The 16,430-nt window shown below is 49.8% G+C and overlaps 1 protein-coding gene across 2 annotated transcripts in view; it reads right to left on the bottom strand.

Annotated features, from left to right (window-relative positions):
* The window catches only part of LOC311604960 (uncharacterized protein), a 32,779-nt gene extending 16,349 nt beyond the window's left edge, over positions 1-16,430 (bottom strand). The window contains exons 1-2 of one of the 2 annotated variants that reach the window (XM_084795213.1): positions 16,282-16,430; positions 10,814-11,153 (exon numbers count right to left, since the gene is read on the bottom strand). In XM_084795213.1, the coding sequence (XP_084651339.1) occupies positions 10,814-10,987 (174 nt within the window). In that variant the 5' untranslated portion in view covers positions 10,988-11,153; positions 16,282-16,430. The remainder of the gene's footprint in view (positions 1-10,813; positions 11,154-16,281) is intronic. The other variant, XM_084795214.1, reaches the window with a different exon arrangement.

The following is a 16,430-nucleotide window of genomic DNA, read 5'->3' as shown; positions in this document are numbered from 1 at the left end:
GAAGCCTTGAACTCACAGAAGTCTCCGTGTCTCTGTCTCCTGAGGGTTGGGAATAAAAGACTGGGTCGCCATGCCTAGCTTATACAACTTGCCTGTCTGTCTGTCTGCCTGTCTACCACTTTTTGAGACAAGGTTTCTCTGTGTAGCCCTGTCGGTCCTGGAACTCCGCAGGCTGGCCTCAAACTCATGGCTCCACCTCCTACTCTGCCTCCTGAGTGCTGGGATTAAAGACACAGAACACTTATATGGTCTTTCAGTGGATTACCTAGCCTGGTTGGTGAAGGGCTTGCCTGGTAGCTTGTGCTGTATGAGAAGCCCACAGTGTCACTGAGTAAACCTGACTATAATCTCAGGCACTGGGATGGGGAGAACACAGTACCTAGGCTACACCAGGCTGTTAAGAACTCAGAGAAGAAAACTCACCCCGTCATCTCTGAGATCTGCCGATTTGAATCTTATGCCATTTGCCATGGTTTTTGGACACCTCAATGCTTGCTTAAAACACCCTCAGGAGTCAGGGAGGTCTAATGACTGTGTGTGGCAACAGCATTAAACAGGACTGTGAGGCCAGGCTGGACCCTCTTCCAGGATGTTACACTGAGGCACGGTTTCTGTTCAAAGAAGGGAGAAGAGACAGTGGTAGGGGTGGCGGTGATCGGCATCCTTCAATGGTGCCAACACAACACCTGAACATCCTTAATTCTTCATCCCCTTGAGTGTAAACTGTCCTGGTCATCAAGAAAGAGGTCATACCACCCACAGGACGCCAACAGCTAAATTCACCAAAGGTCGAACGCAAGAACTATGTATTCACCACTTACTATATTGAGGTTATCCTTCGCCACAGAGCCGAGCTCTGCACAAGCTCGCGATCGCCCTGACTCAGCCAGAGAGCCGAGCTCTGCACAAGCTCCCGATCGCCCTGACTCAGCCACAGAGCGAGCTCTGCACAAGCTCGCGATCGCCCTGACTCAGCCAGAGAGCCGAGCTCTGCACAAGCTCCCGATCGCCCTGACTCAGCCACAGAGCCGAGCTCTGCACAAGCTCGCGATCGCCCTGACTCAGCCACAGAGCCGAGCTCTGCACAAGCTCCCGATCGCCCTGACTCAGCCACAGAGCCGAGCTCTGCACAAGCTCGCGATCGCCCTGACTCAGCCACAGAGCCGAGCTCTGCACAAGCTCCCGATCGCCCTGACTCAGCCACAGAGCCGAGCTCTGCACAAGCTCCCGATCGCCCTGACTCAGCCACAGAGCGAGCTCTGCACAAGCTCCCGATCGCCCTGACTCAGCCACAGAGTGAGCTCTGCACAAGCTCCCGATCGCCCTGACTCAGCCTGCCACGCACCGGGATTTCAGGCCTGTGTGACAATGCCACGACAAGAAACATTTAACTAGTGTCTACCAGAAGCCAGGCTTAGGATGGATGCTTATGAATCTGACCGTGAGACAGGATATGCCACTCCTGTTTGGATAGTTAGTAAAGAAGCAGATCTGAACAGGAAAGAGGGTGATTTCTTTTTCTTTCAAAAGGGGGTGTCTGATCACTGTAGGGTTGCTATGGCTATAATAAACTTGAGTAAGAAGGCGTTTTTTTGGCTTATACGTCACTGTTCATCACGGAAGTTAGGAAAGCAACTCAAATGGGCAGGAGCCTGGAGGCAGGAGCTGATGTAGAGGTCATGGAGGGTGCTGCTTACCGGCTTGCTCCACGTAGCTGGCTCAACTTCCTTTCTTACCCAGGACCAACCACCAACCCAGGAACAGCATTACCCATAATGGGCTGGGACCACCCCACCAGTCACTAATCAAGAAAACACACTACAGACTTGCCTGCAACCTGACCTTACTGAGGCATTTTCTCAACTGTGGCTCCCTCCTCTCGGATGACTCTAACTTGCACCCAGTTCACATAGACTAGCTGGACCACTGGTGACTCACCTTAAATTGGATGAGTGTCTTCTGCAGTGGGGGAGGATGGGAAGGAGTCATCAGGGCCTATGACCTGCTGGACGTAACTCCTGGGGGAGAGGGGTGTGATTCATTCTCCCGTCAGTACTTACGCTCCATCAGGACAGCTTTACCCTGAGGCCCCAGGAGATTTCTCAACAGTGTATCAAGCAGACAGCTGATTCTCACCCCAGCACACAGACAAGCCCGGGCCACACAGGGAGGTGCAGGGTCAGGGGCAACATGGAAGGGTTCTAGCTCATGTTCTGTGAGGTGCTACCGTGGGACCCAGAGCATTGTGTATGCTAGGCTACACGCTCTAGCCCTGACCTACATCCCCGGCTCCCTGGTTTCCATCTTTGGTGGCTTAAAAGGTCCATTCATATTCAAGTCAGAGAACAACTTGTAAGAGATGTTTTGGGGTTTTATTTTGTTTGGTTTGGCTTTTTGGTTTTTTCCCCCCCATTGTGTGTGTCCTACGGATTGAACTGAAGCCACCAGCCTCAGAAGCAGGCACTGTACCCACTTGTAGGTATTCGGTTTTAGGGGGTATGACCTCTTTGATCTTCTGGTGGTGGGGTAAGGTCTCCTCAGGTAGGCTCAATTGGCCGAGAACTCTATGAGGAGACTAGGTTGAACTTCCTTCCACCCTTCTGCCGTGGCCTCCCGCCTCCTGGCACCACACTTGCGCACCACCACCACACACACTTGTTTTGGGAGGGACATGGTCTCAAGTAGTCCAGGTTGGCCTCAAGTTGAGTAAGTAGCTGAGGTTAGCCTTGTATTTTTTTTTCCCCTTACCAAACAACATTTTCTAGGTAGTGACATTTTAATAGTAAACCCTGAGGCTGGGCGCAATGACAAACACTTTTATGTCACTACTGGGGAAGCGGAGGCCAACCTGGCTTATATAGCAAGTTCCAGGAAAACAAGCAAGAGTCTGTGAGACTCTGTCTGAAATGGAAAAGAAAATAAACACTGAAAATATTTTTGTAGTCTTGTTTGTTCTGTTTCTTACATTTTTATTTACATTTATTGGCCATGCATGTGTCTGTGGACACTTGTTATCTACCACAATGTGAATGTGTCCGTCTCTGGACAAAATGAGGGGCCCGGGGATTGAATTCACATCATCAGGCGTTACCCTCTGAGCAGGTTTGTGTTCTCAGATAGCGGCTGATATAATCCTGGCTGGCCTGAAATTGAGCTGTGTCGCTAAAGATGTCCTTGAATAGGCTGTCTTTTGCCTCCATCTCTACCCAGGATTAAATGAATGCCTGACCACACCCTGAAGGGAGGGCATTTTTATTTGTGTTTTAGGGGTTATCTGTCTTCTGGGTTTTTAGTTTATAAGGTATTCAGTGGCACATTTAATCATAAAGAAACAAACACGAAAAATGAAAATCAAATTTTGTGTGAAGCTTCTGTAGAAAGAAGGAGAGAAAGGCGAAAGGTTACAGCAGGGTCATCCTCATTTGCCTGATTCCTAATCTGGCTGGCGGTTGGGATGCAGCTCCATTCTGACATCACTTCTGCTTAGCCCAAGCAAGGCTCAGGATTCCATCTCTATCATCCTTAAGCCCCTCCCAGTGCTACATGGATATCATCACAGCACTTAGGAGGCTGGAAAAACAAAACATAACATTGCTTCAAGTTCAAGGCAAGCCTGGGCTGTCAATATATGTGGGTAGTCCCAGGCCATCCTTGGCTGCAGTATGAAACTGTCAGAAAGGTCCAAACTCAGCTTAGTGGTTCATGACTTTAATCCTAGCACTAGGGAGGCAGAGACAGGCGGATCTCTGTGAGTTCAAGACTGGCCTGGTCTACAGAGTGAGTTTCAAGACAATCAGAGGACATAATGAAACCCTGTCTTGAAAAAAACAAAACAAAATAAAACCAACCAACCAGCCCACACAGAGGCTAGGGGCACAGCTGTTTGTAGGGTACTTGCTTAGCATGCATGGGCCCTGGCATCCATCCCTAACAGAACTCCTGAGTAACAGTCTGGTGTGAGTAGCTGGTGATGCCGCCTGAGGCCACGGTGAGGGCCTGGCCAGTGTTGCTTCTTAGGGCCCTGTCTGAGTCTGTGGCCCTGAAGCAGCGGGGGTCTGTTGGTCTGTTCCCACCAAAGGCCATGCAGACGTCTGTGACCTGGACTGCTGAGGGCTGTGCAGAGCAGGCCCCGCAGCGGCAGTACTTAGGTGAGCAGGTTGTGTTTTCCAGGAAGCACAAGAATGCTGGTCCATGAGCAAGGGGGTCTCAGAAGAGATGCCATCCTCTCTCTACCTGGACCCCTTGCCTCCTGCAGCAGGCCCTGCCCTTGCCTGGGCAGTGCTGGGAAGCTGGCCAAAGCCGCACAGGGGCCAGAGAGCTGGCCTTGATGACATGAGCATGGGAGAGCTGTCAGGTAGAGCAACTCAGCCACCACCCAGGCCCAGATCCGGGGCTTTGATCTGGCCCCGACATCTACCCCATCTATGGGGCTAGTTCAACAAAACCAAAGGTGCACGATCCCCAGGACACAGGGCAACCACAGCACAGCCTACAGGAGTCCCAGGGAGGAGCCAGGTTTGACAGTGCAGCAGCAGCCAGAGGCCTCGAACCAGACAATGGCTCACTGCACTGATCATCTGCAGGGAAAGCTGCTTGGACAAAAGAGTGTAACACACCAGGACACACTGCCACGTCCACAGCAAAGGGACAAAAGAGTGTAACACACCAGGGCACACTGCCACGTCCACAGCAAAGGGACAAAAGAGTGTAACACACCAGGGCACACTGCCACGTCCACAGCAAAGGGACAAAAGAGTGTAACACACCAGGGCACACTGCCACATCCACAGCAAAGGGACAAAAGAGTGTAACACACCAGGACACACTGCCACGTCCACAGCAAAGGTTTTTGTTTGTTTGTTTGTTTTCTTTTGGGGCAGGCTGTGTGATGCCGGGTGCGTGATGTAAAATTCACAAAGAACCAATAAAAAGTTAGGGGGGAAAAGCCCAATGGGACTTCCTGCCCGGTTCAAGATCTCCAGCTTGTCAATTCTGCAGTGGTCCCCTCCACCGTGTTGTGTGTCCTTACACACTCCTTCTCACTACTCCCCCAAGGACTTCCCATTTCTCAGTCCTGAGTCTCAGGGACACCTTACTCTCTATCCCCATAGACATCAAGTCACCAAACGTCTTTGCTGGACTGATGCTGACACCCACATCTCTACCAAACTCACCTGGACTGTCGTACCCCGGGGGTTCTAGGACAACCCACACCTATTTGGCTGGACACTGGCCTCAGATCCGGTCTCTTTGTCTCTCCCCAATCTAAACTTATACAAAATGTAGATGACCTTTTCCTCTGCACTCTGTCTCTACAAAGTAGCCAAACTAACACCTCTGTTCTTCTAAATTTCTTGTCCAGCTGGGGCTAGAGGCTCACTGTCTAAGGTCCAAGTGTCCACACCTCAGGTCACCTACTTGGGGCTAACTATGACCCCAATCCACAAAGCCACCACCTTGGATAGAACAGACATAGTTCAGTCCCTCGTGGTCCCCTCCACCAAAAAGGAGACTTCATCTTTCTTAGGAGCAGCTGGCGTCTTAAGCTGCTGCACCCCATTTCCCTACTTGCTCACACTCTATGTAACACAGCCCTTTGTCCCTCACATGAACCCCTTTCTCACAGCCATTACCAAGCCCTTTCAGAAGCCCCGGCAGGCCGTTCTTCAGGCGCAGGGCCTAAACCCCTGAAACCTAACCCACCATTTCCCCCTCTGTGTAAGAAGAGATACACCTTTGGGGTCCTGGGCCACCAACTGGGACCTCCCTTAGCACCCATGGTATACTTATCAAAGAAATCAGACTTCACCACCTCGAGATGGGCATCCTGTATAAGCTCAGTGGCAACTGCCAAGCTCCTTATTCACAAGTCCAAAACACCAACTTTTGGGTCACCTACCGATATCTTACGTCTTTAACATATATGGGTTTATGAACTCTACCTTGCTTCTAGGCCCTCTCTCTCTCCAGGCAGCAGCGGCAGCAGATGCCACACTCACTTTCTAATCATGCTCACGCCACATCTTCCCCTGCCAAACACAAACCATTCCCCATCTCATTCCTGCACTGAAACCGCAGAGAATCCAGTGCTCCATGCCTCACACAGACAGCAGCAGCACCTCGCCTCAGGCCATCTATGCCTAGTGCACGGTCGGCAGCTCCTTTGTACACAAGGGGCCCAGAAGCTGGCGGTGCTGTGTGTCAGATACTGAAGTGGTTGAAATACAGGCTCTCCCTGCCCGCACCACTAATCAACAGGCTGAACTAAAAGGCCTCACCCCACACTGCCATCTGGAAAGACTGTGAACGACTTACAATGAAAGAAGAATCAATGGTCAACTCAGACCAAATCATGGCCATGCTAAAAGCCACCCATCTCCCCGTGACTCTAGGAACTGTCCACTGCCGGTTCCACCAGACGGATGATTCCATCACCTCGAAGGGAAATACTCAAACTGAGCAGGAGGCTAGAGCTGCAGCCCTTGGAGGCCCACACCCGTCTCACCCACTGCAGGGCATCCTCACATTACTACTCCCATCCCCTCTACCACCCCTTGACACCTGACAAATTCTGTCCCATCTACACAGCTCTTTCATCCTAACAGCCAACTCTTGTCTCTTCACTAAGCCCCACCTACATTTGCATTTCTTCTTCTTCTTCTTTTTTCTTTCTTTCTTCTTCTTCTTCTTCTTTTTCTTCTTCTTCTTCTTCCTCTTCCTCTTCCTCCTCCTCCTCCTCCTCCTCCTCCTCCTCCTCCTCTTCTTCTTCTTCTTCTTCTTCTTCTGTTTTTCGAGACAGTGTTTCTCTGTGTAGTCTTGGCTGTCCTGGGCTCACTTTGTAGACCAGGCTGGCCTCGAACTCACAGCGATCCACCCGCCTCTGCCTCCCAAGTGCTGGGATTAAAGGCCTGCACCACCACGCCTGGCTGAACTTGCATTTCTTCAGGGCTTTTACTGCCTCTTGTAAAATCTGTCAAATGTCAGACCCCAATTCATTATTGTAGCCCCCCTTTTCCCTACCCATTAGGACAGAGGCTCTCTCCCAGGAACTGACTGGCAACTTGACTTTGCCCACGTGCTCAGTTAAATGTGGTAGGTACCTCCTGCTCTTGATGAACACCTTCTCGGAGTGGGTAGAGGCACTGTCACCCCCAACAAAAGGGGACAAGACAAGGCCGTCTCTGCCCTTCTCCTCTGAGGTCAAGCCTGGCTCCCTCCAGCTGGATAACGGCCCTAAGCTCAGCTCTCAGACTTCCCAAACCCTCAACATCCCTTGACATTTCAATGTTAAACACCAAAAACAGAACGAACTAGCCACTCCGTGTAAGACATCTTTGTAAACGTCTCACAAGAACTTCACCTCACTTGGGTGAAACTCCTGCCGCTGGCCCTTCTCGGGCTAAGAGCTCTCCCCAGGGGACCACCATTTGAGCTCATGGATGGATGACTAGTTCTGACCCTGTCTTTCCCAGACCTTCGCCAATCTTTGATCACCTTCTCACCTCCTTACCCTGCCATCTCTGCTCCTCCTATGGAACTTTACTGACCGCTACCTACCCCAGCCGCACACTAACTCCTTTCCAGTCCATAGCAACACTGGGGACCAATGTCCCTCACCCCTTTATCCTAAATGGCAGGACCCCTCCAAGGTAATTCTTCTGACTCCCCCACAGCTGCTAAGCTTGACAGCTTCTGTCACTGGACTCACATATCCCACCTCAAACCCTTCACTCCTCCACTTCAAGATAACTTCCCTCCCTACATACCAACCCCAACAGGGCCCTGCTCCGCTAAGTGTTGGAGGACACTGAGATCAACCACCTTGTCCAAGTTCCAGAAGAATGAGCCTTCACGACAGCAGCCGTGCTGGACTCTAATGACGTAGACTTTTCCTCCTCACCTGCTCTTGTTCACTTCCGTCTAGAGCAACTCTTACATACAGAGATTCGAGGTTCAGGAAACGCTCACTTGTAACAAACAGTCCCTCCAAGTACGGTAGGAAACTGCCCTGTAGCAGGCCGTTAGCAGCCAATTACCATTTCCATCACCCCATCCACCCTTTCTCCTTCATTTAGTGACCTTTTTGCAAACCTCCTCTATGACGAGACAGAAGAGGACTGTAAATAGTAAACAGGCAGACATGGGAGCTGCCAATACCATTCACCATATGTGCCCCCTAGTTCTGACGCCCTCCACCATCACTGAAACGGGACCAACGACCTCTGTAGCAGGGACCCATGGGACCCCACACAGGAAACCAGTGTTGTCAACAAGCTCTACCATTTCCTCAACCTCTGGCCTAATTAAAATCAAGAGAAAATGTGTCCCCAAGTATTCAAGCCTTAGAGATAAGAGAGTTAGAGGAGGTAACTCAGCATCCCCCAAGGTCATAACCTCTTTAGCATCTCCTTGTCTACACAATACCAACCTTTCATTTTGTCTCCTGCTTCAGACTCTGACCCCTGCCTACCGGATCATTAATGTCGCCCAACTTGGCCTAATTGGGGAGTGCTGGCTGTGTGTCCCTCCTGGTACCAGCTCACAACTGCTGCTGACAGCGTCTTTCATAGCCTTGACAAATAACTTTACCTCACCATTCGCCAACTGCCCCAAGTGTGGTGTTGCTGCAACTCCCAACATTTTTCACATCATCCTATTTGGCATGGCAAACTGCTTTAAGGGACACATTTGTATGGGTGTCAAATTTCTTAGAGTGCAACAAAACCCGAACCCTTAACCACCCACCTGCTCCGCAGTGCCTACCACCCAGAACACCTCAGTTCTTCATGGTACTCAAGTCTGCCATCACCTTCCTGCTCTTTGGTCAGGATTTTGCGCACCACTAATCCCCCCCCCCCCCCGGTGGTCCATGGAGAAAAGCCCCTACTGATTCCAGCTGTGGACTCAACAGCTGCCCAACATAATAAAACAATGGTTCAAATCTTGTGCGTTCTGGCTGTGGCAGGAGTAACTGTGAGTGTCAGCACTGGGACAGCAGGACTGACCACATCCCTGGCCTTGTATCATCAGTTTTCTTCCCAGTTCATCCGGGACCTCCAACAGGTGTCTCCTTCGAGAACGAATTAACTCCTTGGCTGTGGCGGTACTCCAAAACCAACCAAGACTAGACCTTCTAACAGCTGAAAAGGGTGGCCTTTGCCTTTTCCTCCAACAGGAATGCTGCTTTAATGTCAACCAACTGGATATAGTTAAAGAACAAAATCCAACAACTGCAGACCTATAAAAGTGTGAGGAGCAATTCAATGCATCCAGGCCCTGGGCCTTTAAGAACCCAATATGGAAGTGGACACTTCCCTTCCTGTCCCCCTTCTTCTCTGCTTCCTGCTTTTACTAATTGCACCCTGCGTTGTGCATATCCTCTCAATGACAGGTTCAAAGAAACTCTCCAATCAAACAATTGATCAGTTACTATTACAGGACCACCAACTGCTAGCCACCAAGCGGGAGACAAATGTGCCCTGGTGATGGGGATCAACGGTGCCCCTAAGATGCTGCCTCTCCCAGAAAGCAGGAAGCAGTCTAAAGAGCACAGCACCACCATTCCTGTTTCACAAGTCACACCTAAATGTTTCCTCACATTTTATAGTAAATAAGGAGGAGGAATGTTGGAAATCTGGCCCCTCCAAGTCCACCTTCAGTTACCCACCCACAGCAGGCTCTCACCAGCTACTGAAATGCAACACATCTGCACTGACAGCACAAGTAGCGACTTCCGCTCATGTGCTTCGCCTCTGTTAGCAGCCAATGCTTTCAGGGCCCACCCTCTCTTCCCCCTCTATCCTAACTCAGAGACACGCCCAGAATACAAGCCCCAATAAACCCCTTGAGGCCTGCTGCACGGTGCAACTTAGTGGCGTTCCTTGGCTCCACTCCATCCAGGCACCCTTCCTTCCTCAGCAAAAGCAAGGGAACTGGGAGTTCAAGGCCAGCCTTAGCCATATGAGATCCTCTCTCAAAAAACAAAACAAGATCTCTCTAAAGTGACACCTAAAGGTGCCAATTGATTAAAAAGGAGTTCTAGGGCAAATGGAGAAACCGGTGCCAGATAAAAACCTTTCATTTTCACTGCAAGAATTATCTATATAATGCTTATGAGTAAGTTGACATGACATTTTAATCCTATCAAAATGCTTAAGTATAATCCGAGATCAAAAAGCATTCTTTTTTTTTTTCTATTCAGACAATTTTTAAATGTCGCATTGTGTGTACCTGTGTGGTGGATGTGGACAACACTGTGTGTCAGGGCAGGGACAAGAGTGCCATATTGAGAGTATGAAGATCAGCGGGCAATGTTCAGGAGCTGAGTTCTCCTTCCCGCTGAGGCTTCCTGGGCTCCGTCAGGCTTGCATTCCAAGCACCTTTCCTACTGAGCCAGCTCCAGCTCTATTGGATCGAGTTCTGACCCACAGAAGGTCTCATTCCTTCACATAAGACAGTCTTCTTTTTGTGTGTGATTGTTGAAAAAGGATCTGTTTGTAGCTCTATCTGTCCTGGAACTCAGTATTTAGACCAGAATGACAGGTGTGAGCCCCATGCTCAGCTAATTAAACGTATTAGTTAAATGCAAGCATAAGCCAGGCGTGGTGGCGCACGCTTTTAATCCTAGCACTTGAGAGGCAGAGGCAGGCAGGTCACTGCAAGTTTAAAGCCAGCCTGGTCTACAAAGTGAGTCCCGGACAGCCAGGGCTACACAGAGAAACCCTGTCTCAGGAAAAAAAAAAAATCAAAGTATAATATATGGCAAAAATAAACTGAAAGCAACAGATTAGTTTAAAAGTCTTTAAACTCTTACCACTGGAAAGTCTAAGCCTGTAACAGGTGTTGCCACTTGATTTCCTACTGGCCTAGGAAAACTTTGTATTTTTATTTCTCGGTGACACACTGTAGAATTTGCACAGCTTAGGCCTGGTGATAGCTCGGTCTTGTATTGAGGAAATGGTCTTATGTTCTTGGAAAGAGGTCTCATTCTGTGGTCGGGTCTGGCCTCAAGCTAGTGGTGGACATCCTCCTGCTTCAGCTTTTCCCATGCTGGAATCCCAAATGCAAGCTGTCATGATCAGCTGTGAGAAACTCTGTAAAAAAGCTCACTTGGTGGTAGGCCGTTTATCTGCCTGTCACGTGTAAGTTAAATCCTGGAAAAACAAACAAAAACAACCACCGTGGCCTCACTCTCATCCAGGATGCATATGAAACGCGCGTGAGGCTATCCAAACCAAATTAATCAAAGGGAATGCGGAAGGAATGACGTAGTCAAAGGAAAACCCCTACCAAGGCAACGTTTCAATTTCTAACATCTGTTCTCTCAAAAAACGGCACCCATATTCGTACAGCTTAAATCACGTATTGGCCCTCACACAATGACAGTGCTAGACAGACCTCACCGTCACCCATGCACACAGGCCATGCAGAAAAAACTAAACAGAAAAAGATTGGAGCTAACAGACCTCAGATTTTACAGAGTATTTCACCCAAATACAAGAGAATACACCTTCTTTTCAGCCTTGTAACAGGACCTCAGACCTTAGGGCCACCGACTCCATGATGGAAGAGTGTCATTCAGGCTGTAAAACCCAGTTCATAGCCGGGGGTGGTGGCGTGCGCGTTTAATCCCAGCACTCGGGAGGCAGAGGCAGAGGCAGAGGCAGCTGGACCACTGAGAGTTCGAGGACAGCCTGGTCCACAAAGTGAGTCCAGGACAGCCAAGGCTGCACAACGAAACCCTGTCTTGAAAAACCAAAAACAAACAAACAAACAAACAAACTCAGTTCATAGACAACACCATCTACCAAAAATACAAACAACCTAACCCACCAAAGTCTATAGTCATGGGATAGTCACTTCATGTGCTAACCTCACTTTTTAGCTTGTGTAGTTTGACGTGTGTGTGTCCCTCTGTGTATATTTGTCTCTATATGTTTTTCTGTGTTTCTATCAGTTTTGTGGCTTTCACTGGTATGAAAGCCCCCACCTGGTTTGAGATCTATGCTTCCTCCTGTTGGGGACCTGAGTCCTTTTGGCTCTGCCAGGTCACCGAGAGAAACGAAGGGAGGAACGAACAACAAGAGAAGAAAGGAGGAGGAAGGGCAGGAGAGAGAGAAAGCAAGCCTCCACCTGTCCCACTCTGAGCGCAGGAGTGCTTGCTTGTTCCCTTGGACTCCAGCTCACAGACAGGGCTGGTCCCAGTGAAGTGGGAGGGGCCAGGCCTCTGGCGCAGGCCCCACCCTTTGCTGAGCCCGCCACGAGCCCGCGCACACGGAGGGAAAACCTGTTCTACCAGTTGAGTATTCTCCAACCCTGCCCCGCCCCTCCCCGCCCCGTCTGCTCTAAGCAGTCCTGGGGTTGGGGAAATGCTCCTCCCGGGCTGAGCCCAAAGGAAACAGACCGTTCTTCCACTCCTTTCTCCTTCATAACGTAGGTCTCTTTTCCAACCAGTGATCCATAGAATCCACCATGCTAGGAAAAAAATAAAAGCTCTGGCCCTGGCGCGACAAGGAATTGCTTCCAGGCAGCTCAGCCAGGACAGAAGAGGTGTTCCTTCTGTCCACAGGGGCCAAGGAGAAGCTAAGCAATTTTACTACGTACTTTTTAGGAAGGTTAAAGACAGCGGCTAAAAAGATTTCCCTTGTCACCCACCCAGCTGGCCCCAAGTACTAGAAAATAAATAAATAAATAAATAGTTTAAAAAAAAGATTGAAGTAGTTCCCGGGAGCTGGAGGTAGCTCAAAAGGTGTTTAAAAAAAAAAAAACGATTATGAGGACAAGACCTTTTGCAGAAACTTAAAACCACTGTTACCTTCTCCGATAATAAAACACAGTTAGATTTACAGAAACCCAGCAAAATTTTGCTATCTTACCCTCTACCAGAAGCGTATCTCCTAGCTGAAAGTTCTGCCTTTAATCAAAAGACAAACAATAGCCAATGACCCTGGAAACAAGAGGGGAAAGTGCAGTCCTTCCTGCCTGGCTTGAAGAGACAGAGGTCCTGGGTCCCTGTCAGTCTCTGGGATACGCTGCTCCTGCCTATGAAGAAACCTGGTGTCTCTGAGTCTCACGAACCTGATTCTTCCAGAGAAACAGGTGTACATCGTATTCACCCTCCCACTGGCAGAGTCGAGTCAACGCATCTTTGCTTTTAAGTGAATAGACCCAGTGGGAGGTTACAGTGGGCAACACACCTGGACCAGGTTGCCCTAGGATTTAAAGACACTTAAATACAGAGTTGCTGCCCTTCCCTCACAGGTTTCCTGGAAAAGCAGATGACAAAAGCAGTACTGAGGGACTCTACAGGAATTCCAGACCTTGGGCTACAGAGTGTCCGCTAAGAAAGCCCAATTTCTACCTATCTTCACCAGAAGACAGAGGGAGGCAAAGGGAGCCTGTTTCAGTACAATTGCTGCCTTGCTCAGAGCCCAAATCCAAAGACAGAGAGACAGGTTCAAGAGTGCCTGAGCACAGCACAACTGCACACTGCTGTCTCTGAGCACCAGCACATCCTGTGCGTTCAGACCACTGAGCCATTCATGGAGACTGAGACTAAAGCAAAGGCACTGGAGGCTATAAAATCAGCTCTGACTTCTGATTCAGCCCTGACATCTCCAGATGTGTCAAAACCTTGTCATCTGTTTGTCCGTAAAACAAAAGAAAAAAAAGGGGGGGGGGGTTAACGTAAACTTTGAGGCCATGGGAATGCCCCGCGACATACCTGTCCAAATGACTGGACCCTGTCGCCCACCTGTCTATAGCAACTATTGCAAGTTTAATGGAAAACCCTACGTCTAGATCTTGTACACAGCATCATATGACATGGTTGAGACCCTCCTGGGAGAAGCACCACAACACTGGCTGTCTAATGCCTGTGTGACCCAGTACCAGGCCCTACTCCTGGCCCACCCTCCAGTCCGATTTGAGACACCCACTGTCAACAATGCCACTATCTTCTTGTCTGATGACACAGATGCTAGCCCATGACTGTCAGGAGATGAAAGATGAAACCAAGTACATGGGAAGGGCAGCAGTTACTTTATCTCAAACAATTTGGGCCCAGAAAGCAGGACTGACCAATCAGACCCAGGATCTCAGGTGGGAAAAGGAAAGCCTACAACCAAATACACAAGACAGTCACACTATGCTTTTAATACCAGGCATGTCCACAGTATGATGTACAGGGAAGGAGGGCTTCTCACCACTGGGGAAAAAGGACATTAATAAATCTTGGCCCTCCTAGAGACCATTTGGCTTCCCCTACAAACCTCGGTCCTCCAGTGCTGGGCTTCTGACCTGGCTGCAGACAAAGGGCCCTAAGCTCAATGAGGCACAATGACATTCTGATGACATGCCAGGGTCCTCTCCTGCCTGCGACTCCACGATCAACAACAAATGAACAGCCCACAGGCTGATGGAGGACACCACTGGAAAAGATCATCCTCCCAATTGATGGGACTTTTGATAACTGCCCTTCACCAGGCTACCCAGAAACTAGGGAGTTCCCATTTCAAAAATAATAGTGGTGTGAAACCCAGGCTTCCTGAAAATCCCTTTAAAACTATTTTGGCCTTGGAGAAACATGCAAAACCTGGAGACTCAGACTCTATGCCACAGGAGGGGACCCTGGGATGAAGTTAAACATTCCCAGCCAGCGCACGCCTTTGATCCCGGCACTCGGGAGGCAGAGGCAGGCGGATCACTGTGAGTTCGAGGCCAGCCTGGTCTACAAAGTGAGTCCAGGACAGCCAAGGCTACACAGAGAAACCCTGTCTCAGAAAACAAACAAACAAACAAAGAGAATTCTGCCCACATTGCTGGTTATGCTCAGACACCTGGCTCCCGTCCGACTGTACGTGGGTAGGAACTAAGCTGCCCTTCAGTCCGTTGGCTGACGAAGCTCGCAGCGCCTAGGGGCAGCCCGCATCCAGGCTCTGCTTTACAGGTTTAATTCGCCTGGAGAGGAACAATATTACCGACTCCGGAGACAACTTTGTGGGCAAACAGGAACGGTTTGACTAACTGCACCTCTTCTGCTGCTTTGCAAAGCAAACAAGACAGGTTGATCGAGACCTAACGGTATTAAAAGGTTTTGTTTCCGAATGAAAACAACGGTAGAGTCCATCATAAAAAAAATGGTCCTACCAAGTTGAAAAGGCTTAGACTTACTTCTCCTAAAAGAAACTATTATCTGGCTTTGAAAAAAATAATAAACCCGTTGTTTCCATGCTAAGTGATCAGGAGTAAAATTTTTTTTTTAATCTTGCTATGTTTGGAGAAATAACTGACCCTAGCCTCTGTTCTCTTGGTTTCCTGGCTAACTACTCTGTTATTAGCACTGGGTGGCCTGTCATTTTCCTTCTGATTGGATTAACAGTGAGGCCCTAAATCCTAAACTAAATCAGGATTAAGCCCATGTCTTGACTCGTTCACTGGGGCCACTGGGAATTTAACAGTGTCCCAGACCTGAGCACTTTACAAGAATGGAAAACGACCAACAGAAGACTGGATAACTAGTACACACAGTGACACCCTCTGACTTCACACTTCTAATAAAACCGCAATAAAGACTGTTCTGCAGCTGGGCAGTGGTGGCCCACGCCTGTAATCCCAGGCCTGGGGAAGGAGAGGCAAGCGGACTTCTGTGAGTGCTAAGCCAAACTAGTCAACACTGAGATACCCTGATTCAAAAACAAAAACGAAACAAAACGGACTACTTTCTGGGAGAGAATAAAGGGCCTGGCAGACCATGAGAACAAACTGAGAATTTAAATAAAAATACGCAATTCAAATGGTCAGTTTTGACACAGGAGAACAAAAACTCAGTATGACCTTATTAACCCAGGCGACTGGACCCCCGCGGCATCCACATGCAAATGTGTTAGTGACACAGACTTTCCACCTGCACAGAATTAACTGCACACGGATCCTGCACCTGAGTGTCCAGTGCCCAGCGCAGAACTCCTAGAAGACACTAGAGAAGCCAGGGCTCTGCGAGGCAGCGAGTCCGCCTTCCCCTGTCACAGTAAAAGCAGCAGGGAAGCGCAGTGCGTGGTGATGTCAGCAACAAGGATGTTTTCACACAAGGGCTGTGCTGCCCGGGAGGAATTAAGTCAGAGGTCCCGCTTCCGCCTGGGAAGTGCAGGTACCTCAGGTGAGCAAATGCAATCACACCGGATGACAGTTTCGCCGCCGCCGCCGCCGGCTCCCGCACCCCGGGACGAACCCCACGCGCGCTCCCGCGGCTCCTCCCCGCGTGGGGACGGCGGCCCCGCTCACCATGGCGCGGATCCCGAGCTCGCCCCGCTCTCCTCACAGCTCCCGGCAGCGGGTCACAGCGCGGCACAGCACGGGAGACCCTTTCTCATCCCAGCATCCGACCAGCCGGCAGCGCGGCGGCGAACCGGAAGTTCAAGCCCCATTCTGAC

This window comes from Acomys minous, assembly GCF_964271855.1.
Source record: "Acomys minous genome assembly, chromosome: 9".
Taxonomy (NCBI): Eukaryota; Metazoa; Chordata; class Mammalia; order Rodentia; family Muridae; genus Acomys; species Acomys minous.
This window is presented reverse-complemented; position numbering and strand designations above follow the sequence as displayed.